The sequence below is a fragment of the Alosa pseudoharengus genome, unplaced genomic scaffold (assembly GCF_046254945.1).
Source record: "Alosa pseudoharengus isolate Yale_2024_CS ecotype anadromous, Long Island Sound unplaced genomic scaffold, YU_APseudo_1.1 YU_APseudo_1.1_scf_9, whole genome shotgun sequence".
NCBI classification, from domain to species: domain Eukaryota; kingdom Metazoa; phylum Chordata; class Actinopteri; order Clupeiformes; family Clupeidae; genus Alosa; species Alosa pseudoharengus.
Genome location: NW_027468881.1, coordinates 11954720 through 11982641, shown reverse-complemented (window position 1 = coordinate 11982641; position 27922 = coordinate 11954720). Strand labels below are relative to the sequence as shown.

Genomic DNA, 27922 nt, shown 5'->3' with positions numbered 1-27922 from the left:
CACACACGCACACGCGCGCATGCGCGCATGCTCCATCGGCCCGGGAAACGAAAAACAGCCAAGGACAACTGCGCTGCTCGGAAACACGATCGCTTGCCACTTTCGCCATTACTGATGCATTCGGGAAGAAAACACAGGCTCTTTGGTAGTGCAGGGACAGCCCCTCTCCCCCTATCTGACAGTAATGTAGTGTACTCTTTTCTGTGTGTAATTGAAAAGTTATTTCAATGGTTCCTCGCTCCACAGATTTTATAATCATGCTTAAGTATGACAGATGTCTGCCCCCTGATCCAAAGCATTCCTTATTCCCCAGTTAGAAAGTAAACCCTCTAAATCTTTTGCGGTCTATGACTATAATAATATACTCATCCCTCACACTCGATTATCGTAACAGTAAATGCCATCAGCGTTTATTAGCAACAGTCGCTTACAGGAATAGTTTTGGACCACAGACAAAACTAATTCCACGTTTGTTTGTCTTGACTAGTCAAATTGAAGGACTTTGTTAGGTTGTTCTCAAGGAACCGTCTTTGGAATCTAGGACATGAGTCTACAGTAGACTCTTATGTCCCTCCGATGGAAGTCCTGATAATGGATAGACTTTAAATGGATAGATAATGGTGGAGCCGTGGCGGAGACCGCCGGTGTTGGGTCTGCCCTAGTGTCTCCGGGGGGGGGGGCTCACAAGAGCGGAGGCAAGAGTGCGGAGTAGCTGAGGAGTTTGGTGGTGATGGGGACCACACACATGCAAATATTTGGGATATGCAGAAGAGGTAGCACCAGTGCTTATTACTCATGAACGAGCCCTATTGACTTACTCTCTCTCCGTCACTTTTCCGTATCAGCATTCCCTTACTGGGACTCATCCCAAGTACATACCATAGTCGTCACATCGGTGTCATGCCTTTACTGCTATGTAGTGTAGTCCCTTGATTGGCTTACACACCTCATCTCTCTCTCTCTCTCTCTCTCTCTCTCTCTCTCTCTCTCTCTCTCTCTCTCTCTCTTTCTCTCTCTCTCTCTCTCTCTCTCTCTGTCTCTCTCTCTCTCTTTCTCTCTGTCTCTCTCCCATGCAGGTGCTTCCTGAAGCTGGGAGAGTGGCAGCTCAGTCTGCAAGGCATCAATGAGAGCACCATCCCCAAAGTGCTACAGTATTACAGCCATTCCACTGAGCACGACCGCAACTGGTACAAGGTAAGGTCAATAAGACTGCCATCCACTCTCCAGTCGGCCTCCAATTACAAGAATTTATAATGCGGTCAATATGAAAGCAATACAGACTGCTTTTAATTTGCAGTTTTTAATGCAGTTATGCCCTCTCATAGATTGCAGGGCAGCAGGCGTGGACAAACATTGGGGCCCTTTATGTCAAATACATCGATCAAACTTTATTTTCTTTGCAGGGCAAATATACATATTATGTATAGAATAATATAAATATATGTAGAAGCGTATGTCACGTTAGACTTAAGACTTTGACAAATGTTTTAAAGTGCGGTTTGTTAAGTAAGCCACACAGTAAGCTCAGTGTGTCTCTTCTCCCTCTGAGCCAAATCAACTGCCTGGAGACATTTATGGTTCAGAACCTCTGCCCTCATAATTTTAGTTCCCCTCATAAACGAATCGAAAGATGTTAGCATCACCACGTGCCCTCTTATTCTCTGTCAGGCTGTACTTCTGCATGTGTGTGTGTGTGTGTGTGTGTGTGTGTATTTTCTGTTTAAATGTGAGTGTTTTTAACAGGCATGGCACGCATGGGCAGTGATGAACTTTGAGGCGGTGCTGCACTACAAACATCAGAACCAGGGCCGTGACGAGCGCAAGAAGCTGCGGCACGCCAGCGGCGCCAGCGAGGCCAGCAACAGCGACAGCGAGGCCGACAGCGCCGACCACAGCCCCATCCCCTCGCCCGGACAGAAGAAGGTCAACGAGGTCAGACCAGCCGGCCGAGGCTCCTGCATAACACTACATTTGCAGTCACAATTAAGCACATATATCTGCTTTTTCGCAATCAAGCACATACATTTGTGTTCACGTTCAAGTGTATACATTGACAGTCAAACACTCACTACAATAGTTTTCATTCACAATCAGCAGCGGTAACATCAACGCTGGGTTAGACTCCCGAACCTGCCGTTGCGATTCATTAAACACTTGTTTAAATATTGCCAGTGGAATAGAGGCCTACAGTATAAGTATGCTTCAAACAAGAATCAGAAACACATCAGCCGATGTCTATCTGCCCCAAGTGTGTGTTTGTATCCACTATGTGGTAGAAAGAGCAGCTCTGGGCTATCCAGTTGGGAAGGAACGAGGCCCTCAAAACATCTGTCGCTGGAATGGACTTCAAATTTGAATTTACGGTCATCCCTCAGGACAGTTAATCAGACAGATAATCAAACAGCCATTCGGTGCATCATGAATCACAATCACTGACATGACATGTTGTTCACAGTAGCCAGATAACGATCCCTGGGTCTATGTGCTTGTTTTGGGCCCCGGTATCACTCATCAATCCATTTTGTGGGTTGTTTCTTTCCTCTTTCCCCCACAGGACCTCTCCAAGACTCTGCTGCTGTACACAGTGCCTGCCGTCCAGGGCTTCTTCCGCTCCATCTCCCTCTCCCGCGGGAACAACCTGCAGGACACGCTGAGGTACGTCACCTTAGCATCAGCCCCCTTCCCCCTCTACTCCTGACTCCAGCCCAGAGTCAAGGCCATACGAGAGACCAGGCACACGTCTGCAGTTGACGAGGGTGTGCAAGCTCGCACACGTGTGTGTGTGTGTATGTGTGTGTGTGTGTGTGTGTGCAGAAAGAGTGACCCCCTGTGGCGTAGCCGAGCCAAAGTAAACTCGTCTGTTGGTTTTTCCTCCCGCAGGCATCTTTTACCCAGCATGCGTACAGTAATCAATCTGTAACAAACTCCACACCCCCAACCCCATGTGTTTTTCATTGAGGCAGTGTAGAAGAAACTCTTTCCCAGAATCTCCAGAGTATCTTTTACGCTACAGTGCTAAATGTATTACGCTCCTTTAATGGATGATGATGGTGTGTTTGCCCTGTCAGAGTCCTCACATTGTGGTTTGACTATGGCCACTGGCCCGAGGTCAACGAGGCCTTGGTTGAAGGAATCAAGACCATTCAGATCGACACCTGGCTACAGGTAACTAATGCACCGTTATCCAATCTCACCTCCTCTATCAGTATCTCACTCTGTCATTTTTGCCGTCATATTATATTCACATTACACATAATCTCACACTCGGACTTCTGTCTACTGTTGTTTTTTTCCCCTGTCATATAATATTCACCTTACACATACTCTTATACACACTCTCCCTGTTTTCTACTGTCACTTTTTCCCCTGTCACATTATATTCACCTTACACATACTCTTATACACACTCTCCCTGTTTTCTACTGTCACTTTTTCCCCTGTCACATTATATTCACCTTACACATACTCTTATACACACTCTCCCTGTTTTCTACTGTCACTTTTTCCCCTGTCACATTATATTCACCTTACACATACTCTTATACACACTCTCCCTGTTTTCTACTGTCACTTTTTCCCCTGTCACATTATATTCACCTTACACATACTCTTATACACACTCTCCCTGTTTTCTACTGTCACTTTTTCCCCTGTCACATTATATTCACCTTACACATACTCTTATACACACTCTCCCTGTTTTCTACTGTCACTTTTTCCCCTGTCACATTATATTCACCTTACACATACTCTTATACACACTCTCCCTGTTTTCTACTGTCACTTTTTCCCCTGTCACATTATATTCACCTTACACATACTCTTATACACACTCTCCCTGTTTTCTACTGTCACTTTTTCCCCTGTCACATTATATTCACCTTACACATACTCTTATACACACTCTCCCTGTTTTCTACTGTCACTTTTTCCCCTGTCACATTATATTCACCTTACACATACTCTTATACACACTCTCCCTGTTTTCTACTGTCACTTTTTCCCCTGTCACATTATATTCACCTTACACATACTCTTATACACACTCTCCCTGTTTTCTACTGTCACTTTTTCCCCTGTCACATTATATTCACCTTACACATACTCTTATACACACTCTCCCTGTTTTCTACTGTCACTTTTTCCCCTGTCACATTATATTCACCTTACACATACTCTTATACACACTCTCCCTGTTTTCTACTGTCACTTTTTCCCCTGTCACATTATATTCACCTTACACATACTCTTATACACACTCTCCCTGTTTTCTACTGTCACTTTTTCCCCTGTCACATTATATTCATATTCCACATTCTCTCACACACACTTACTTTCCCCGAAGACTGTTGTGGTTTTTTCTTTTTTTTTTTACTCTTCCTCTCGTCTCGTCTCATGCTCTCCCACTCCCACTCCACCCTGCGGTCATTCTGACCCGTGTCTCTGCCTCCCCCCTCCTCAGGTGATCCCGCAGCTGATTGCTCGTATCGACACGCCACGAGCTCTGGTCGGCCGTCTCATCCACCAGCTGCTCACGGACATCGGACGCTACCACCCCCAGGTACGCTCTCCAACACGCACGTTATCACGGAGCTGGAACCCCTGCTGTTAGCCGCCAGCACTCTCCTCTACTTCAAACACACACACAGGAATGGAGGAGAATTCAAATTCAGAGTTTTTTGCTTTTTCCTTATGTTTTTGGTGAATTTAAAACCTGTTCCTTTGTAGGGTTATTTTTGGTTTATTTGTAATCTGTGATCTTTATGAATGACATCATAACAAATTGTTATTGTGTATATTTAACTTTGTTGTACTCCATGGGTTTGATATGTGGTCTTTCTCTCTCTCTCTCTCTCTCTCTCTCTATATCTCTCTCTTTCTCTCTCTTTCTGTAGGCTTTGATCTACCCGCTGACCGTAGCCTCCAAATCTACAACCACAGCCCGGCACAATGCTGCTAACAAAATCCTGAAGAACATGTGCGAGCACTGCAATACCTTAGTACAACAGGCCATCATGGTATGGGCCATTTGAAACTCAAGTAACTGTGTGTGTGTGTGTGTGTGTGTGTGTGGGTTGAGTCTGTGTGTGTGAGACAGAGGGATGGGGATGGGTTGAAAGAACTTATTGTCACTGCAGAAACAGCGCTCACAGTAACCTTAAGCCAACAATATAATCCTAGTAATATCCCCAATGATCTCTTGTGATTAAAGGAGTGGAGCTGCTTGACTTGACTTGCCTTTTAGTCGTGTTATATAATGATATTAGTGTATTCTTTATCTCACACGGTTTTTGGGTGTTTGTCTGTGTGTTTGTGCGGCTGTGTGTGTACATGTGTTTGCCTGTGTGTACACTTCTGTTTGTGTGTGTTTGTGTACATTTCTGTGTGTGTGTGTCGGTGTGTGTGTGTGTGCGTGCGTGCGTACCTACACAGGTAAGTGAAGAGCTAATTCGTGTGGCCATCCTGTGGCACGAGATGTGGCACGAGGGACTGGAGGAGGCATCGCGCCTCTACTTCGGCGAGCGCAACGTGAAGGGCATGTTCGCCGTGCTGGAACCCCTCCACGCCATGATGGAGAGGGGCCCACAGACCCTCAAAGAGACCTCCTTCAACCAGGTGAACCTCGCCATAGCCCTCAAGTCAAAACAACACTCATTTAGAGGAATCCGGAGCTTGTGAATGAGCGAGAACCATTTCTATCTCACTTGATAGTTCATTATTTTGCTGGAGTGTTTAGATGTTCAGGCAAGTCGATATTGGAATGATGTGGTTTACACTTGGACGCAAGTATATGATTTCCAGCCAGCAGAGCTTGGCTTACGTAATGTACTCATGTACAGTATAGACTATACTTGAACTGGAATGACCTGACCTGATTGTGTGTGCTTGTCAGGCCTACGGCCGTGACCTGATGGAGGCTCAGGACTGGTGCAGGAAGTACATGCGCTCGGGCAACGTGAAGGACCTTACCCAGGCCTGGGACCTGTACTACCACGTCTTCAGGAGGATCTCCAAGCAGCTGCCCCAGGTGAGCCAGAGCCCAGCGGGAGAGAGAGTCCAGGCCGTCCCCACAGAGCCTTCATCACTCAGCTGGGCTTTCTGTAGACGCCCCTTGGATCTCATTACCAGTTTCACTGATGGCTTCCTCTCTTTTAAGGACTAGATGTTCTGTTTTCAATCGATGGTTGTTCTTCCTCTGCTTTTCGCTTTGGAAGCGATGCTGCATATTTTGCTTCTGGGTTGTGCTCAGATATTTGCTAAAACAATGCAAGGGTATTTTTCTTCCCCCCTTATTATCGGTAATGACATAAACAGTGGTTCCCAAGCAACCCGTAAATGATGTGTGTTTGCCTTTGTTATTTCAGGTGGAGGCATTTTTTTAGGCTCTCCACCTGCTGGGCTTTTCATGTTAGCTACCTGTCGGCGCCAAACCAAACAGCGTTCCAACTTGACACAGCAGAGTGACAGGCAGAGTTACTGTTGAATTATTCGCTCTCTCTTGTTTCCCATCTGTTCTAAAAATGTGGTCCTATCTTTTGTGTGTGTGTGTGTGTGTGTGTGTGTGTGTGTGTGTGTGTGTGTGTGTGTGTGTGCGTGCATGTCCTCAGCTCACCTCGCTGGAGCTGCAGTACGTCTCGCCGAAGCTGCTGATGTGCCGGGACCTGGAGCTGGCCGTGCCTGGCACCTACGACCCTAACCAGCCCATCATCCGCATCCAGTCCATCGCCCCCTCGCTGCAGGTCATCACGTCCAAGCAGCGCCCGCGCAAGCTCACCATCATGGGTAAGGCGGGGTTAACGCCATAGGTGTGAGGCCGTGATAACACGATAGGAGGAAAGATGCAGTCAATCAGTGTAAGCCTGTCATCCTCATGCTTACATGGATCTTGGTGGTGCATGATATTATCTATTTATTTTTATTAAGTATAGTAAGTAAGTTAGTGTAGACATCGGGTACAAATTCAGTTGCCTGTTGTCTGGGTGGAATTGCTGATGTGACTGATTTGTCCTCGTGCTGCACTCTGTAGAGCACTCCCGTCATTCCAAACCGTTACATCACATAGAAGTCTTTAAAAACATTAAAGAGAGTCTGATGCATGGGGAAAAAGCCCTTCCAGCTCAGCCGGAATGTCCATCGGTTTTGGGGAGAGTTCGGTACATTCCCTTCCCTTTCCTTCTCTCCTCTCCTCTCCTCCTCTCCTCTCCTCTCTTCTCCTCTCTTCTCTCATAACTGTTTATACACTGTCTGTTTTAATTTGACCCCTGGTGTCGGTGGGCTTCCAGTAGCCAGTTGTCCAAGGTTGAGAAGAAGCTTTGCAGCCATCCCCACCTCCATTCTCTACCCTTCAGCCCTGACTGGTCACCCAAATTGCTTTCCCACTCTGCCGGCCGGACACCCACTGGTAGCCTCTCAGTGGACTCCTTCAGCCTCTACAGCATCACTCAGCACTTTCAGATGTTTTCTCTCTCTCTCTCTCCCTCTCTCTCTCTACATGCTCCTTAGCAACGCTGAGCAGATGGCAGATTGTGATCCTCTAAGTGGAGAGGTTTCCATGACGTCTGGTCTGCTATAGCACTTAAATGGGGACACTGAACAGGTTCATTGTCTGTGTAGTTGTTGCTGGGACGTTAACGCTTAACGGTTCACCTCGTCTGAAATCGTATTGGAGCCGGCCAATAATTTTTTTTATTCCCAAAATAAAAGGATATTGTCGTTGTGGGGAGGGGGGGGCTCTGCTTTGGCGAGCCAAAATGGACTATTACTACTATTATTATAAGTCTATATTTTTATGAGTTTATGTAATTCGAAGCAGTTCCATCTAATTCCCTCAAACCCCAGCTTATGGTACTCCACGGGTTTGCAGCCTTAAAAGTGCAGGTTTGATGTGCTCTCATGTGGACCCCACGGTGCCATGTTAAATATGTAATGCAATCCAAGCATGACGCCCTAAGTGGCCATCTAGTTATGCGTTACCATTTGGCTCCCACGTCCGGCCTGGCGTGTGTGTGTGTGTGTGTGTGGTGTGTGTTTTTGTGTGTGTGTGGTGTGTGTGTGTGTGTGCGGTGTTTGTGTGTATATGTGGAGTTTGTGTGTGTACTCATGGTGACCCAGCATGTGAGACCGTGTGCGTTGCTCTCTTCCGCCCCCTACAGGCAGCAACGGGCATGAGTTCATGTTCCTGCTGAAGGGCCACGAGGATCTGCGGCAGGACGAGAGGGTGATGCAGCTCTTTGGACTGGTGAACACACTGCTGGCCAACGACCCGGCATCTCTGCGCAAAAACTTGAGGTGCATAACCCACACACACACACACACACACACACCCTCTGTCTGAAGCACTCACATCACACCAGGCAGCTGCTTGCGTGAGTGACTCTTTGTTTTGGTGAAAACATTTGGAAATTAGTTCATAAATCATAGTGTGAATCATAGAACAGCGATAATTATGAGGTGATAATATCCTGCAGTCTACTGGCTTGAAAGAGCAAACGTGAAGCCAATTTAATTTCCTAAATGAACTGCATTGCAGAAACATCTGCATGATTTCAACTGAAATCGTAAAATTCTCAACTTTGTTTTCTTCTGTTTGTTAGCATCCAGCGGTATGCAGTGATTCCTCTGTCCACCAACTCTGGTCTGATTGGATGGGTACCTCACTGTGACACACTCCACGCCCTCATCAGAGACTATCGTGAGAAGAAGAAGATCCTGCTCAACATTGAACACCGTATTATGCTCAGGGTGAGCCTGGATCTCTATGGACTTGCACTCACAAACATGCCCACAAATACTCGCTTTGGACAAAACTGTCATCCAAATACCATAAACATAAACAAACATGCAGTGCAGTGTTTTCTGTGTGGAATTTTTTTATGAACTGCTTTTTTGAAAACAGTACATAATAAAGGTTTGTTTTGGTTTGATTAGATGGCTCCAGACTACGACCACCTGACCCTGATGGAGAAGGTGGAGGTGTTTGAGCACGCTGTCAACAACACGGCCGGGGACGACCTGGCCAAGCTGCTGTGGCTCAAGAGTCCCAGTTCAGAGGTACAGGGCCTCCTCCACCAGCTTCCCCAAGGCCATGTCCAACGCCACACACACACACACATCCCGCCAATACACACACGGGAAATTTGCTAAATACCCGTCAACTTCAACTTTAACAGACATTTCATATAAGGCGAGAGCAAACGTTTTTCACACCAGGTTATCTGTATGAGCTTTAGTCAAAATGATATGTGCTTGTTAGCACATCATTTTTGCATCATGTACTCTTGTCAAACCCTCATTTCAGCTTAGAGGTGTTCACAGAGATCTTTGATGTCCTTAATGATCAAGAGCTTCTGTCTCTGTCGAGGAGCTGTTTATAATGTCTGTATCTCTCTCTCTCAGGTTTGGTTTGACAGGCGGACAAACTACACACGCTCCTTAGCTGTCATGTCTATGGTTGGCTACATCTTAGGACTGGGAGATAGGTGAGAGCTATTTTGCATAAATGTGACAATTTATTGCTGAATGAGGCTGAAACCCTATTTTAATACTTCCTCTACTGGTTTCTGGTTTCCACTTATCTTATTCCACTTATCTTATTATCTTATTATCACTTATCTGTTGGACTGATTCAGGTAGAGGAAAAATCAGCTGGCAATCACATATTATTTTTTCCTCAGGCATCCATCCAACCTGATGTTGGATAGGCTCAGCGGAAAGATCCTCCACATAGACTTTGGTGATTGTTTTGAGGTAAATTATGTCTTTTTGTTTTATATATTTCCTGTGGTGTTTATAATAGCATATTTAGAATTGCTGTGCTGTATTTAATATGACACTTCTTATTTATCTCTCAGGTTGCCATGACGAGGGAGAAATTCCCTGAGAAAATCCCTTTCAGACTGACCAGAATGCTGACTAATGCCATGGAGGTAAGATGCGTACCATTCTTTTAATGTCTTTTGTTAGGTAATCAATTGGAATAGAAATTTGTTAGAAGATGGATATAGAACTATGTGGGCCTGGGTGGGACTACTAGTTGTTATAATATATATATATATTACAACTCTCTGGGCTATACTTTTTACTTCAACTGAAGCCTTACGTTCATGAAGCGTAAAAATAGTTTTAGAAGACTGGTCGAATTTTTCCAAATGTACACAGCGCTCTCTCGTCTGGTGTAGCCAGTTCCATTGATTATAGTGGAAAGCAATTGTTCGCCCACGGAACGCTTCAGATGCAGAAGTATAGCTCCGCTATTAGAATGTAAGGTTAAAATATATTTCAGAATATTTTTAGTTGAACCTGCCTTCTAACATTGACATCATCACATTTAGTCATATTTATAGTCAAGAATGACAGGGCTTGTAAATTAAATTGTCCTTGAGAGAATAGGGTGACTTTCATCTCTCTCCCTCTCCCTCTCTCCACCTGTCTGTCTCTCTCTTTTTTTCTCTCCGTGCAGGTGACCGGCCTGGACGGCAACTACAGGATCACGTGCCACACTGTCATGGAGGTGTTGAGGGAACACAGAGACAGCGTCATGGCCGTGCTGGAGGCCTTCGTGTACGACCCCTTACTCAACTGGAGGCTGATGGACAGTAAGTCTTTTTTAAATCATTACTAGACCTTTACTCAGCACTCCAGTGACATTTAACACAGTAGCCAGTAGGTGTCAGAGATGCATTTCCAACAGCTGAGAGGACATCCAGACCAGCCTTGCCGTTTTCCCATTGCTAACCTGGCTGTCAGAGTGGAGATAGCAGCCAGTGTCTTGGCCCTAACTAAGTGACATTACTGTGCCAGTAGGGCCCGTCATTATTTTGTGTGACACTTCAAGCACAATCCGTATTGATATTTCCACATTATCTTGCTTGTTTTCTCAGTTTTCCACCTCTCTCATTCTGGTTACCAGTTCAAAACTTCAGCGTCTGGCAACTTGGAACTGCAAAAATCCGACCTCTCTTTCTAACACTCTTTCTCACCTCCTTTTTTTTCCTCTTCTTCAGCCAACACCAAAGGAAACAAGCGATCCAGGAACAGGACCGACTCCTACTCCGCCGGACAATCCGTGGGTAAGTCCTCACTTCCAAGAGGTGGGTGAGTTAAAGGAAGTAGGGTTGGCACATCAGTGTATGACCAATTGCCTTCTGCTGACAAGTGTGTGTGTGTGTAACCCCCCAATGGTGCTTGTCTTTGATGTGACCCCCGCAGAAGCGCTGGACGGCATCGACCTCGGCGAGACCACCCACAAGAAGCCAGGAACCACCGTGCCTGAATCCATCCACTCCTTCAGTGAGTCAGCGGCTCGAGCTCACACGCTCCTTATCGCATGCCTGCAAGGAGGCCATCCGCTGGCCCCAACACCCATACTAATGGAGCAGAGCTGCGCTAGGATTCAAATCAGAGCGCACACAACCTCCATTTCACCTCGGGGAGTGTAACCAGAGCTGAGAGATGTTGTGGCTCAAAGCAATAAATCCAATTTTCTAGAAATGACACCCTATAAATTGCCATTTGGATGCGTAATATTGTGTCCAGTACAAGCAATTTTTTAAGTGCTAAAAGTTTAGAGGAAAGGATGGGCTTATAGGATTATATGAATGATCTCATGGTCATGCTCTTTCAAGAGTGTTGCCAAGGATGATTAGAAAATAAAAGTCAAGGCCTGAACTTTTCACACAGACGTCTCGTTTGTATCGTGAAAGCATAAGCTGAACCCAAACTATTATTACACAAGCTTTCATTCCTGAGCTCCATGTCATCCTGTTTTATTAGGCAAAGTCATATATTGAAGAACCAGCATATTTCTGTATTGAATAATAATTTCCCTGAAAAGTATAATCGCTGAAAAAAATGGAAACATTGATGTTGTTTCTCGTTCCCTGTCAGTTGGTGATGGCCTTGTACAGCCCGAGGCTCTGAACAAAAAAGCCATCCAGATCATCAACCGGGTGCGAGACAAACTGACCGGTGAGTTCCGTCTCTACTCTGTGCCTCAGGGAAAGGAGCTGTTATTGCCAGAGCTCCATTTTAGACGTACAAAACTAGTAAAATATCTGCCATTGTGCCATTTCACTTTGACTTTGCATCAACAAAGTCAGCAGTTATGCAATTCCTCCCTCTGCTGTGAGAAACTCATACTTCTGTTCTCTCCCTCACTAGGTCGGGATTTCTCTCACGATGAGACCTTGGATGTGCCGACCCAAGTGGAGCTTCTAATTAAACAAGCAACATCGCATGAGAACTTGTGCCAGTGCTACATTGGATGGTTTGTATAATTGATCACTAGCATGTAGTTGAGACTTGCACATTGTAAAGATTATGTGTGTTGTGAAATGTAATATGGTCATATGGATTAATGGTTGTTTCCTCCCTAATTGCAGGTGTCCATTTTGGTAGAGGAGCACCTCAGCCTTGCTTTGCAGTCCTTGTCCTTTGCTAATATTTCTACAGTGGCCATAAATCATAAGGAGAAATGAGTCTGCTTTATAGACTAGTGATGATGTGTTGCAATTAATAAGACTTTTTCAAGTATTTCAAACTTTTATTAACTTAATATCTCATAACTGAAGGTTAACTGAAGGTTAACTGATGCACAATATGAATTGAGAGACTTGATTACACATATGTTGACTATGAATAAATGATGAATAAACGGTTTGTCATTCATTCATTCCTGGAACTTTTCAGTATGGTGTCATACTCTACTATAATATATACATTATACATTCAATAATTCATTTTATCATGTCTCAAAAAATATGACTGCACTGAAAGTCTTTTCATCCATACCAATTCATTTTCTTGTGTCATACAAATAATAAATCTTAGCAAAGGTTTTACTTCAGTGCCTTTTCATGTGGAAATCTAGATCATAGCATTATCAACGAAACATTAAAAACTGAACACCAGAAGTGCTCCAATGAGGTGAGTAAGTAAATAATAGAGTGCATAACTCCAGAGCTCCATAGCAACTTCAAGTTTAAAGTTTAGAACAGGGGTCTCCAACCCATAGCCAAGAGTTACTGATGTTATATAGGCTGCTAGTAGTAGCATTCACCTAGCTGATCTCCACCCAAAATGGCTGAATATGTTTTAAGCTCCTTTCAACTCCTTAAAACTCAGTTGTGATATCAGATTTATGAACATGATGATCTACTACTACAGGTCAGGGCCAATTTTAGCCTACTACATTTGGGTGGGCTGGTAGAAAGTTTGGGTGGGCTGGTAAGGTTTGGATGGGCAACAGCAAATTGGATCAAAAATGACATAAACACAAAACACAAACTCAGAAAAATTGGTAGGCTACTACCTAGTATGAGTTGCTGCAGCCAACAGCAATAGGCAATATGAAAAACGGCTTGATGGTGTTGACAAAAATAAAGTCCTCTGCAATGTCTGCAGCAAGGAATTTGCATATCACCGGAGTTTGTCAACTCTGGTCGCACATCAATGGAAAGAAATAGTGTTGACATTGAGGGGAGTGTTCATTTATTTTCATTGTGTCCCCTAGGTTATATCTGTGGCCTGAAATGCCTTGTATGTGAAAAAAACTTCTTCCCGAAGCACTTTTGAATTTATTTCCTCAGCATATTAGGTCATATCATAGATTACTATGGCCATTATTTGAACAGTGAAAATAATAATAAAAGAGTTTTTGAACTTCAATGTCACTAATGCTGATTATTCAATGATTCATTTGAATTTAAATATTTAAAATACTTTCTCAGCAAAAAGTATATATGCGATTAATTTAGATTAATTAATTACAGATTATGTAATTAAATAGATTTTTTTTTTAATCGATTGACAGCCCTAGTATTTAATAAGTATTTCAAATACAAAATAGTATGATGTCATTTCTATTTTATCTTGTTGAAGAAAATGGCTTCGTATTGTGTATTAAAATATTTTATAGGTGTGTATTTTGTCCATGTATGAATATGTATTCAAAACAATGAATGCAGCCTCTGACTGGTGCTGACTTGTAATTGGCCCAGAGTTGTTTTGATCAGAACATTAAAATTCAGGAAGATGATACAGTGCAAGATGAGTAACGTGTAGGCTACGTTGCTCACACACACACCTACCTCAAGAACTTTATAATCATCAGTTTTTTGATGACTTCAATCATCCAATTGGAACACATGGAACCAGTTATGTGGTTGCCCTGCAACAAGTTGCATCATGTATCGCTTAAAGCAACACGATGGAAAAATATAGCTGCAAGCAGCAGTGTGGGGGGCCTAGCAGAGCGCTATAGCAGGAATGGAAAGAATGGCTGAGAAATAAGCTCACTTTGCTACAGTGCCCCTAGAGTTCAAATTACACCAATGTCCTTGTGCGTTCTCACAATCAGTTACCATGTCCCTCTTCCAAGTTTGGATTTCATACCCCAAAGAGTTGCTAGATGTAAGCTCACTTTCTTTATTACAGCACCCCTAGAGGCCAAGTGAGACCACTTTCCTTGCATGTCCTCACAATCAGCTACTAAGTTCCTCTTTCAAGTTTGGATGTCATACATTGAAGCGTTGATGAGATATGAGCCCACTTCCTGTATTGCAGCACCCCCTATAGAGGCCAAATGATGCCAATTTCCTATTGCGTCTTCACACTCAGATACCAAGTCCCTGTACCAAGTTGCTGAGATGTTAGCCCACTTCCTGTTAGGCGGCATCATAGCCATGTGTGATTGGCTGTCCCGAAACTTTCGGCCCAAAAATCTGCACTTTTTAGCCAGGTGGACTTCATACACCAAAGTGTTGCTGAGATATGAGCTCACTTTCTTTATTACAGCACCCCCTATAGAGGCCAAATGATGCCAATATCCTACTGTGTCCTCATAATCAGATACGAAGTCACTCTACCAAGTTTGGACTTCATACATTAAAGCGTCTCCGAGATGTTAGCCCACTTCCTGTTTCGCGGCTTCATCGCCATATTTGATTGGCTGTCATGGGCCAATAAAGTAGAATTTGAAAAATCTGACAAGTATCGTTTGTGCGGCTCGGTCTGAAGATCACCTCCGCCAAGTTCTGTGAAAATCTGATGAAATTTGTGACCGCTGAAACTTTCCGTAGAGTTTGGACCAAATCCAATATGGCGGAGGTCCAATATGGCGGAAAGTGACGGGATAGGGGTCGATGAACTCAGCATGGTCCAAGGATTCAGACGCTACCTCAGTTGTGAAAAACAGACAAAAGAGTTAAGGATCATGTGATGAATGCGTGTCCAGCATTGAACTGGTGGTGGCACTAGTGCATTCAATGTATATGCATAAAAATTGCTGTGAGTGATTGGGATTGTGCCCTGACTAATGGTATTGAGTTTTGTTATGTTAACTCAAAGCGTCACCTACATGTTTGTCCATTTCCTGTTTGGCGGCTTTGTCACCATATTTGATTAGCTGTCACGGGCAAACAAACTTGAAATTGAAATATCTGGCCACTACGAGAATATTCTCTACAAAAACAAATCTCTTTTTTTTGGAAAACTGGTTTAACAATAACATTACACTTGTTAGTCAACTTTTTGATTTGAATGGTAAACTATACAAATTTACTCAGAATTCCTAAGAACATATCAAATTCCAGTAACTGTAAAGGAATATGCTATTGTTTTTGATGCAATTCCCACTGGGATTATAATGTTGTTAAAGGGTAATACTCCCCCACAACCACTTACTCATCTAAACAACTTACTTGATACTACTGTGGGTCGTCTATGCTTCTCAGTAGAAAATCACAGTATCAATAGAAAGATCAGAGCGTTATTCCAGACTGACATTGTTGCTATTCCCCATGTTATTCCATACTGGAATGGTATAGTAGAGAATATTCCTTGGAAGAAAGTGTGGTCCTTGCCTTTCAAATACATTGTCACTAATAAAGTTAGAGATTTCATTTAAACTAATACACAGGTTTTATCCAGCAAAATCCTTCCTTAAAAGATACAAGCAGGATATTGAGTCCAGCTGCTCATTTTGTAATAGCACTGATGAAAACGTGTCACATCTTTTTTGGAGTTGTACCCACACAGTGAAATTCTGGTCAGAATTCCTAAAGTTCATTCACACAGTATTAATCCCAGATTTTTCATTTTGTTTTAAGGATGTTTTTTTTTGGTATGTTTGACTTTGAAGCAGAATATGAAGGTAAACACTTCATTATAAATATTTTATTTCTATATGCTAAATACCACATCCATAGGAGCAAATTCAGTGGTTCTAAACCATTTTTTTGAGTTTAGACATTACATTGATTCAATTAGGTACTCAAAAAATAGGCCATGAAAACTCTGTATGAGTCGTATGTGACCTCAAAGGGTTATTAAGGTGATTTTTTTTATTTTCTGCCTACCAGCCTGTCCACCTTGGCCTACTGTGACTGTGGCTGCACCCCTGTATGTTGTGTATTTGATGTAATATTGTATGTCTTTTGTTCTGTCTATTTTGTGTTGTATATGACTACAATGAAATGTATAAGTAAATAAATAAAAAAAAAATCTGTCCACTATCTTTTGTGCAGCTCCAATACGCTCCAATATGGCGGAAAGTGACGTAATAGGGGTCATTGAACTTAGGTCGGTCCAGGCAGAGCCCGTTTACGTAGAGCCGGATCACTCCCTATTAACTCCATTGTACCTGCAATATGTTGCAGTTCCGCTAGGGCCGATCACGAATAAGTGCAAAAACAATGGGGGTCTATGGAGCTAGACGGCTAAATTTGTCTCTTTCACCTGGTTGTCGTTGAGAAATTGAAGATTTGATTGTGGTTTCTGCAAGCTCAATATGGATTATAGGTCAAAAGTTGAATGAACGAGTAGTCACGTCCTTTCGATTTCTTACTGGTTGGGTCGTTGTTGCCCACAACACACTAGCTTTTATGCTAATGAATGACATCATTGACACATTTGAAAGGCTTTTTAGAATAAGAAATATAATACTCAGCGGTTTGTATTTTCTCTGCCCCCTCTTTTGACTGCAACATTCGAATTTCTGGGCAAAACATTATATCCCGAGAAAAGTGGATTTGAGGGGTAGGGCCTACAGCTCCATAGGCCTCCATTCATTCTGCACTTATTCGTGAGCGCCCTCATGTGGAACCAGAAAAGGAACGGCAACCAGTTCAGAAACCGGAAATTTCCCGAGAGTGGCGGTTCTCCCCTTATTAGACATTAGGCGTGTTCGACTTGAAACAGATCTGACTTGGTCTGGCTTTCTACGTAAACGTGATCTTCAGAGGCTAGCCGGGAGGAGCTACAACAGAGGGCAGCTCATCCTGGACAGACAGGCTACAGTCTGCCTGACGTGACTCGCGGGAGACATCGCGGGAGATATCGCGGAATTTTGTTTGCAATAAACACAGCAGAACTTTCATTCTTACTCATTAAAATGAGCATGATGACTGACGAAATACATTCTTATGATGTAGTTTAAATAAACCACTGTTATCATACAGTTAACAGGCCTGCATTGTAGCACATAAATTCAATATCAAGTGTTTCCCCTATATGTGTGTCTATCTATTTAGCCAACAGCAGAAAATAACAGAATATCCAAACGTTTTCAGTAGGCTAGCCTACCATTGTTGCAGAAATCACGTATAAGAAGGTATCCCTTCGATTTCTGTTTATTTTCGCATATTCCAACATAAGGAAGCAGCATGAGACTCCCGTCATAATCGTCATGAGGACATTCCTCCCAAATGGCCCTATCACGTCTTTGAACTGACGTCATGAGGGCGTGTTTTAGCTCGTGCAGCTCGTGGAAGGCAACTGCAAGATCTGTCTGCAGGCTAAGACTCCCGTGATATTTTAAGGTCATGTGACATGGTGTCACGGTGGTAAATCCCTCCCTAGCTGACAGAAGTCGGACAGAATTTCTAACCAGCAAGCATTGCGTCCATCCCAGTATGCATTGTGTTCAACCCAGCATGCATCACATCAAGTCAGATCTGCCTCAAGTCGAACACGCCTATTCTCTGGGATTCCAACAGTGCCTGATTTGTGAAAATCGGACGCACCGTTCAATGGTCACATGAATGCAATCCAGCTTCGACCCATTGGTGGCGCTAGAGTGTTGGGCATAGAGTTCTGTAAATTGGTGAGAGTGATCATGGGACGGTCCTGAATAAGTGTGCCGAATTTCATAACTTTAGACCCAGCGGTTCAATTTTCGGCCAAATTTTGACCCGTTGGTGGTGCTAGACGGCTGGGTTTAGAGATCCGTAAATGAGCGTGAGTGGTCATGGAGTGTCCCGAAACTTTCTGCCAAATTTCAGCACTTTTTAGCCAGGCGTTCTATGGGCTGCCATAGACTCCAATGGCGGAAGTATAATAATAGGAAAAGCTAGTAGGCGTGTTCGACTTGAGGCAGATCTGACTTGGTCTGGCTTTCTACGTAAACGTGATCTTCAGAGGCTAGCCCTTAGAACCCGATTGACGCAAAGTGCGTCAAAAAACACACCCTTTCTTCTCTGTTACATTGCTCCGGAACGGTTCATCGCAGCGATGAAACCTTTATTGCACGACAGAGCAGAAGTGGGGCTTTCCAACGAGACTACACACTTGTCTGTACGATCAAGTATGAAAATTAAAAAAAAATCATGAAATGAAATCAAATTGCATCATATTTACAGTCTATACTTCTCTGCGTTCACCTGCACACACATTTCGTTTGAATTACTCGCGAACCCGTGATCACATCGATATGGCAAGCATATCAGATGAAAGAGGAGGCACAGGGCTATCCATTGGTACCATGTTTATCCCTTCTGGCTTATAAAACCAGACGAAGTGACTGCAAAATAATAACGTCATGTACACAAAGCTGCACACTCATTACTCTCGTTTGAATTACTCGCGGACCCGTGATCGCATAGATATGCCACGCATGTCAGATGAAAGAGGAGACTCGGAGCTATCATTTGATACCAGTGTTGGGCAAGTTACTTCAAAATCGTAATGTACTATGCATTACTTATTACTGTCATTTCAAAGTAATTTGTTACATTATAATATTACTGTCTCTGAATTGTAAGGCATTACACTACTATTGCATTACTTTTAAGTTACTTTCACCAAAATATCTAGAAATATGGATTTGCCATTCTAAATGCAGTTTATTACGCTCAATGCAGCTTGCTCTTCCAATGGAGGGAGATGTGGTATAGCATAATGACTGAGCTAGGCTTAAGGCAACAGTAGAATGCAATAGGCGCAGTGCTCATAATGCAATACAAGTAACAATCATAGTCAGAATTTTGTTAAAAACCGACAAAAGGTCAAAGTCTGGTAAATTGTGATAGAAATACTGTAACTTTAAGGCCTAGGCCTACTCATTAAAATCAATAGAGAGCCTACTATATTGTAAATCAAAGCTTAAAGGAACTGTATGTAAGATTGTGGCCAAAACGGGTACTACAATCACTTTCAAATTACTGTAGAGCGGTGTATCCCCTTCCCCTCCCCTCTGACTGGCAGAGTTGGCAACCGGATGACGAAACACTACTGACTTTGTAATTAGTAGATAGGTGGAGGGTGGCGCATTAGGCCAAAACACAACATGACAACATCAACATCAGTTGAGGGCTGCAACTTCACTTTTCTAAATGACAATATCCTGGCCAGACTACTGTTGTCAGTGATATAAGAATTTGAAATGAACATGATTTCTTAATGTCTAGTGACATATCAGGGCAATTTTATGATTAATTGAAATACATTTTTTACATACGGTTCCTTTAATAAAGACATGTCAAGATGGTGGCCTGCTGGCCATTTCGGTGCCCTATGTGAGTGGCTTTGAGTGAGTGACATTTAAATGATAACTCAAACACCTAAAGTAAAATAAAAGGCCTATTATTTACAGACCATTACTGTGTATTTTTAAACATTAATTTCTGAAGAAATGCTGTTTTACTTATAAATGGTGCACTGTCACTTTAAGAGCATTGATCTTTACGTTGTCATAATGCCCTTTTGCTAGCTCTTGTTTACAAGCCTTATTTGTTTGAGTTACATTGATAGCACAATATTAACAATAATATGCACAATGTTAAGTTGTTTTAAGCAACCTTCATTGCTTTGGAAATGAAAGTATGCAATGACATGTTGCTTCACATTTCGTTTTGCGAATACAAGTGAATTATGAGCCTGGTATCCACCTAGCTATCTGAATGGAATGCGTTTCAGTCGACTCAGCATATCATGTGCTTCATGTAGCCCAGGGGTCTCAAACTCAAATGAGCTGGGGGCCAATTCTGCCAACGTCATCTGATTGGAGGGCCGGCTATTTCTGAAAATGCAATGTTCTTTTTTTCAAATACCACACAAAACTGCAAACAGAAAGTGCAAGTGTTTTTATTAGACACCTGTGCTAGCAACCTTAGCTTATAAATAAAATAATGATAAAATAAATATTAATACAAATTATAAAACAAATGAAAAGCATAAAAACAGGTATGTGTGTGTTTCACACCAAATAAAAATATTTTCCTCAAATAACTTTTTTAAACCTGGCAAACTATAGGCTAGGCGTCAGGGTTAAGAAAGCAACACTATTGGATTTTTATATCAAAATTTCAAAAGGCCATGGCTTGAAAGTGGTCAGAGATAAAGTCCTACTGTAAATGTAAAAATCTTTGAGTAAAACAAAAGTTTATGAAGGGGGTAAATTTACCCATCTAATTTGCCACTGGATGGCAAGCACCTCAAATTATGCACCTTTTAATAAATACTGGATGAACATATTTGAGCAGGTTTACTTTACTTTTTTCATATTACCCACATAACAAATTAACAGGAAAACACCTAAGACGTATACCAACACCTAAGATGTATATGGTTTCTAAACCACAAGGCCTACAATAAAGTATTCTGGTTAAATGAGTTCGGAGTACCCAGAAGTTCGCATCATATTGCGGGTGATTTTGTAGTTTAGAGCCCTATTTCTACTAGCCCTGCTGTCTGTACCACGTCCATTACGGACACTATCATCACGATTACCACTGCAACCTCCAAGCTATGTTGGGCAGAGGGTCGAAATAAGCATGGTATGCTTAGTGGACACCGTCGTATACACGCAGACGCACCTCCATTCAATAGACGATCGATCATAATCTTCAAAAGGATATTCTCCTTCAGATTTAGAATAGGTGAATAACATAGCCTATCTATCACACGTAAACGTATGTCAACATTTGGTGTAGGCCTATTTCTGCTTAATTTCTGCTTCAACTTATGCAACACTATGGCCTGCATCGCTTCCGCGTCATTACAAATGCACGTCTTTGTGTTTCTCGCGTGTAGGCTAATACAAGTATTTCCTGAAAACTTTGCGCAGCGATTCTGGGTTTGAATGAAGCTCTGGATGTCTAGCACATAGTGGAGCAGAGTACAAATGAGATTTGTCACCGTACTTGGAACTATCGTCTATTTTAATCAGTATCGTTGTTTGTCACAATTAAAAAGTCTCAAGGGCCGCCGGATTACATTATTATTTTGACATACGTCGCGGGCCGGACGCGGGCCGGATTTGGCCCGCGGGCCGGGTGTTTGAGACCCCTGATATAGCCTAAATGCTTGGAAAACGAATGATTGAAGACCCACCAATTCTAGTACTACGTAATGAGAGAACCCAAAAGGTATCAAACTTGCATGTAACATCGTGTTAGTGCATTTTGACATTGTAAACGTTATTGATGAAGAGTGAAACGCAGTTTGCAGTAAAGCTACTATTCATTGGTTACATTTGGGTGCCCCCTCTGTCCTTTGGTGCCCAGCGCAAAGTGCGTGATGCGCGTGGTGGGAGCGGTGGCACTGCCAGGCTACACAATCTTTTTCTGCATTTCTATCCCTTTATTCTCTTCAATTCAAGTTCACAACACAAAGCTGACATGCACAACAGCATAGTTTGTGTTTTATCAAGAATCAAAAAGATTAGCGTGGCACTACTTTAGATGTTTCATTAATTTACTTGTGCTATTTCGCGAGCTGAGAGATATTTCGGTTTCGCACACAAAGTGCACTAACTATTATGTTCTTCATAGCCTTGTCTCTGACAAGCTGAAAATAATGAGCGTAGGCTTATGTCCATCCCGCAAATAGAGTCCGCCTGCGAGTCTGCTGCAGCCACAGTCATATTCAACCAGTATCAGGAGATAACGTTCTACTATTTTGCGCGGATTTTTTCTCCTCTGTTGTTCTCGCTGGTGTTTGCGAATATGTATCAAAACAAAACAAGCGCTTAATTTTGGGTTAAACTGCATTGTAACGCGCGTTACTGAAGTTTGTACCGAGTAAATATTACCCAATTTATTTTTTGTAATGCCTTACATTACCGCGTTACCGCAAACAGCAATATATTACAGTAATTACATTACTTTTGTAACGCATTACTCCCAACACTGTTTGATACCAAGTACATCCTTCTGGGTTATAAAACAGACGAAGTGACAGCAAAATAATAACTTCATATAGCTGGACTTACCCCACGTTTTTGTCTGTTCTTGTGGCAAAGCATGTTTATAATCCAATGCTATCATGTGTTTCTGTATGGCAAAGTATTTACATTTTCCGGTTTTGAGATCCTAGCAAATTCCTGCATGGCATCCAATTCAAGGCTCACATTGCATCCCAATTTGTTCAACAAATAAACACCTTTTTTGCCTTTACTTTGTTCATGGCAATGCAGTAAAAAGTTGAGAATTATTATGACTGCATACACACAGGCACACAGGCTAACACGCAACCTCGGGTCAGGTCAGGTCAGATCAGTTCGTGTCACAGATATGGATCGCAGAAAGGTCATTTTTCATCACTAAATAAAAAATGGCATTTATTTCCGTAAATCACACAGCAAATATTTCTGTAAATTGCTCAGCCCCAGAGTATCCCTCCAACATGGCAATTATATTGCCCGATTCAGGACAGTCTGCCCTACACACACATGAAATGCATGTAGAGCTGTGAGCTTGCTGTGGTGAGATACATGTCGAAATATAAGAATTTTTATAATACACTTTTTATATTTTAATTCTTTAAAAATCTAAATAAAATCAATGCTAGTATTAATACATTAAATGATTGCAGATCTGAATAGCCTAGACTCTCCTGAAAAAAACAATATATAATATATGTGTGTGGCACTTACAATGACCAGAATAAATCCTTATGAATAAAGGTAGTGAAAATGCCCTAAAAACAGCTTAGGGTTCTAAGGGCTAGCCGGGAGGAGCTACAATAGAGGGCAGCTCATCCCTGACAGACAGGCTACAGTCTGCCTGACGTGACTCGTGGGAGACATTGCGGGAGATATCGCAGAATTTTGTTGCCAATAAATACAGCAGAACTTTCATTCTTACTCATTAAAATGAGCATGATGACTGACAAAATAAATTCTTATGATGTAGTTTAAATAAACCACTGTTGTCATACAGTTAACAGGCCTGCTTTGTAGCACATACATTCAATATCAAGTGTTTCCCCTATATGTGTGTCCATCTATTTAACCAGCAGCAGAAAATAACAGAATATCCAAACGTTTTCAGTAGGCTAGCCTACCATTGTTGCAGAAATCACGTATAAGAAGGTATCCCTTTGATTTCTGTTTATTTTCGCATATTCCAACATAAGGAAGCAATATGAGACACCCGTCAAAATCGTCACGAGGACATTCCTCCCAAATGGCCCTATCATGTCTTTGAACTGTCATGAGGGCGTGTTTCAGCTCGTGCAGCTCGTGGAAGGCAACTGCAAGATCTGTCTGCAGGCTAAGACTCCCGCGATATTTTAAGGTCATGTGACATGGTGTCACGGTGGTAAGTCCCTCCCCGGCTGACAGAAATCGGACAGAATTTCTAACCAGTATGCATTGCGTCCATCCCAGTATGCATTGTGTTCAACCCAGCATGCATCACATCAAGTCAGATCTGCACAGATCTGCCTCAAGTCGAACACGCCTAGTAACTCAATGGGTGCCTTCGCAGCTTCGCTGCTAGGCCCCCAATTAATTTAATGAATAATTTACCCAGACTTGTGTATTATAATACTGATAACTTTAATCACCCAATCGGAACACATGGAACCGGTTATGTGGTTGTCCTGCAACATTGCTCAATCTGGGCATGCATTGACGATGCAAGAGACATTTTGTACCTACCGTTTGACAAGTTCAGTTGTGACTTTGTAGGCAGAGAAAAGCTGTTGCTCTCCAACACTGTCCACTTAATCAACAGAGTCAGTGTACTGATGAAGGAATAGATTAAATTGAAAGATATGGAAGGTTTGCAAAGTAATATTATGCTCCTTTTAAGAGGGTATTTTTTTAGTACTTTCAAAATACAAAAATACAGTATTTTATTTTGATACATGGTGTGGCTATGAATTTTGTAGTTTATTTTGATAGGTCACACTTAAAATTAGGGTATTTGATATTTAATTTTAAAATACATGCAGCCATAAAAGAGCTAGACCAAAAATAAAATCATGCCACCATACAGCACTAGCTGCCTGGCCGTTCTAACTGTTGGCTGCAGCAATTCAAGCTAGCACTATGTTTTCGGGGTTTTTCTCATATCGACAGCACTTAGTGACTTTGTGAAACATGTTTGTAAAAAATGGCCAGCATTTTCCTTAAAGGCATCAGGAGGGAGGTTTAGCCAGGGCTCGAATTATATTTTTGTCTTTAAGGGGGTCTCTCTATCTCATAAAAAGTTGGCAAACCCCGTGCATAGCCTAACAAGGCGATGAAATAGCCTAGGCGTACAATATGCGCACGGTCTATAGGCTTTACCTTGACACACGCACACAACAGACATAGATTCTTCATAGAAATTGATTGCTTTTAATTAATTTCAACATATTATTGATTGTAATAGTCCATATTTCATTTCAATTTCACAATACAAAGAAATAGACTAAACGATTTAGTCTGTGCCATTCTCAATTTCACAACGTGACTCATTTGAACCAGACCACCGTCTCAGATAGGCTATCCTCAGTGTCAAACACAATAATGCATGTAGTATAACTTATACACAGGGAAAAAGCACTAACTGGCTGAAATGATAAACCATTGCAGCCAAACTATGTTCTAGTATTGTTGAACCGTGGAAAATTAATAGACGAAAAAGTTTGGAGTTTGCACTGAGATGTTGTCGGGTAGCCATTGAATATTCCGACATCAGAGATTGCTAACAGGTATTTCAAAATATCTGGGAACTTTCTGGAGCTCTGAATGGCAGAGGATAGCTACAGATCGGCTATCCGATTATAGGCTGCATTATGGGCCATCATTTATGGCTTTGTCAATCAACATAGAAGAGGTGAAGCGCAAGTTCAACAGCAAATAGGACTTTTCAGCACACATCAAACCAGGCTAGCCCAATTAACGCCTATGTAAATAGACAAAACACTCGCATCAAAGCAGGGTGACTTCTTCAGATTTGCGAGTGCTGTCAAAACGATCGTATACGGTTTGCTCATATAGTCTAGTGATGTGGTGGTGAAGTGTCATGCTGCATGCTTCAAGAGCGTATGTAGGTCTACGTCCCGTAGTAGCCTATATTTTAATTTAACGTCTTTAATGGTAAGAGATCGCACAGGGATGGATAATGAGCGGTTGTTTAAGATTAAATTGCAATGCCAGACACCTTCAGATATGAGAGACCCCCTCCGATTTTTGACTTTGTTGCTTTCATGGGAGCCAGTCCTCACTCTATGGGAGCTCGGCTCCCTCTGGCTCCCACGTAATTCGAGCACTGGGTTATTTAGCCTACCTAACATACATAAGCCTACTGCACAGCTATGTACCAGCTAGCTACTATACACTCAACACCAACTCATCTACATCCAAGCGTGGTTTGAGACTGCACACTGGGGAAAGAAAAAAAGAAACTTTGACTTCTTGAACTTGTTTGGATGGACAAGACATAATGCTTGGGTGGGCTTAGCCCAGCCTGGCCCCTGCCTAGAGCCAGCTCTGCTGCAAGTAAAAATGTAGTGTAGGCTATAATCATTTGGTATGTGTTGCTAATTGCACTGGTCTTTTTCACAAAAACAATATCAGCTGTATTAATCAGTGACATTTTCCTTGCACTCATTTTACACCCAGCAACATCTTACTGAGATGGAAATTAGAGAACTGAAAAAATATGGTATGGCATTATGGAAATATCTGCATTATGGTATGGAATGCATTTGAGAGATATGGAAGGTTACTCTGGAAGAACATTTAGGCCTACCATAAAAAATACCATAAATATACAGCGCCCTCTATTTATTGCTATCCCTGGTAGATGAGTAAAAAGAGATATATGGAACCAAATCATATTGGCACTTTATCTTAGTTTCACAATGAAAACAATGAAGAAAGCTTCAACCCTGAAGGGAATCAAATTTACTTTGAGATGAAAAATCCTCATAAAGAAATAAATAGGCTATGTTTAATTTAAAAAAAAGATATTTGCAAGCAAACTTGTGCTTGAGAATATCGACTGAACGGAGTCTTTCTCTTATCATTTTGAAAAAAAAAATTTCCTTAATAAACTTTAGTCTCCGCAGTTTTTAAAAAAAAAGCCTATGAGAGAAAATGTTTAGCTTTAAAAAGTGTGATGTTTTACTCAGTAACATAAAAAGCGGGTGGGTCTAGGCAAGTTTTTTAAAAATTGTGGTAACAGTGTTTTTGTTATAACTAACACACACACACACTTATAGTGGCTTTGGGTGTGTCAGGCATTTCTGAGAAAAAAACAACACAAAATCTGATAGGCAGGTTTATTCATGGATAACCTACGCGATGTCCAGGTCCACTGTAAATGTTTTCATGCAGGCAGTGTGTGGTATACGGATGGGGTAATGCCCTGTATATCTGTCTTTAAAGCTAACAGTCTTTCTGCACTGGAATTGTAATTGTGGAGACAAATAATATATTGCCAAATAGGCCTACCAAACAAGGCCTTAATTGCATGAAGACAGAACATTTTTAGTGAAAGCAACTGAATCTGCACTAAGTACAGGTCCAAGAGTAGTCGATATTTCTTGATTTGCTGTTCAGATCAGAAATTACTAGTTGTCATGCAACGTTATTATTATCACCGCCGCGCAGCAAAGCGGCGGTCATAGGTTTAGTCAGATTTTTTTTTTCTTTTTAGCATGTCCAAATTTCCGTCAAGGATTCCCGGGACACTGTAAGACCGGGGTACACGAAACTTTGTGGGCATGTAACCCCACATGGATAGCATGGAACCTCCTGTTTTCGTTTTGATCTGTAGCCCCCCCCCCGCTGGACTGGACCCCCTGAAAGGAGGGTAGGGCAGACACAGTTTTCTGTGAATATCTCGAGAACCATAGGGTTTAGGAGGACCATTTTTTTTGTATGTTGATCTCAAAGGGCCATGTCAACCCATTCCATAATCTGTGACCTAACATAGTCAAAACTGCACTAAATTGGAAGTGTAGGATCATTATGACACCCTCTGAATGCACTCCAATTCCGTTCATGGGGGGCCACACAATAAATTAATTTATGTTACTATACACCAACTGGCCTGTAGGTGGCCGGAGACAGTTTTCTGTGAATATCTCAAGAACCGTAGGGCCTAGGAGGTCCACCTTTTTTTTGTATGTTGGTCTTAAGGGGGCATGTCAACCTATCCCATTACCACTTATTTCATGTATAGTGCCACCTAGTTAAAAATTAAAAAGCAAAACATTAGGTGTTTTCATCACAATATCTCTGGCTGACATGGTCAAAACTGCCCGAAATCAAAAGTGTAGGATCATTATGACACCCTCCGAATGCATGCCAAGTTTCGTGGACTTTCGTTCATGGGGGGCCTTACAATAAAATAATTTATGTGTACATTTAGTGACCGTACACCAACAAGGATTCCCGGGACACTGAAAGACCGGGGTACACGAAACT

The 27922-nt window shown here is 42.2% G+C and overlaps 1 protein-coding gene across 4 annotated transcripts in view; it reads left to right on the top strand.

Annotated features, from left to right (window-relative positions):
* mtor (mechanistic target of rapamycin kinase) overlaps positions 1–12695 on the top strand; it is a 92641-nt gene extending 79946 nt beyond the window's left edge. For 2 of the 4 annotated variants that reach the window (XM_076277175.1, XM_076277172.1), the window contains exons 38-58: positions 1077–1194; positions 1744–1932; positions 2555–2655; positions 3069–3165; positions 4463–4561; positions 4896–5018; positions 5434–5616; positions 5894–6028; positions 6609–6783; positions 8154–8289; positions 8595–8742; positions 8929–9051; positions 9397–9479; positions 9675–9747; positions 9852–9926; positions 10460–10595; positions 11004–11069; positions 11209–11289; positions 11887–11967; positions 12160–12265; positions 12381–12694. In XM_076277175.1, coding sequence (XP_076133290.1) covers positions 1077–1194; positions 1744–1932; positions 2555–2655; positions 3069–3165; positions 4463–4561; positions 4896–5018; positions 5434–5616; positions 5894–6028; positions 6609–6783; positions 8154–8289; positions 8595–8742; positions 8929–9051; positions 9397–9479; positions 9675–9747; positions 9852–9926; positions 10460–10595; positions 11004–11069; positions 11209–11289; positions 11887–11967; positions 12160–12265; positions 12381–12396 — 2344 coding nt within the window. In that variant the 3' untranslated portion in view covers positions 12397–12694. Of the gene's footprint in view, positions 1–1076; positions 1195–1743; positions 1933–2554; positions 2656–3068; positions 3166–4462; positions 4562–4895; positions 5019–5433; positions 5617–5893; positions 6029–6608; positions 6784–8153; positions 8290–8594; positions 8743–8928; positions 9052–9396; positions 9480–9674; positions 9748–9851; positions 9927–10459; positions 10596–11003; positions 11091–11208; positions 11290–11886; positions 11968–12159; positions 12266–12380 lie in introns of all 4 variants that reach the window. The other 2 variants (XM_076277173.1, XM_076277171.1) reach the window with 2 other exon arrangements.
* Positions 12696–27922: the final 15227 nt, after the last annotated feature.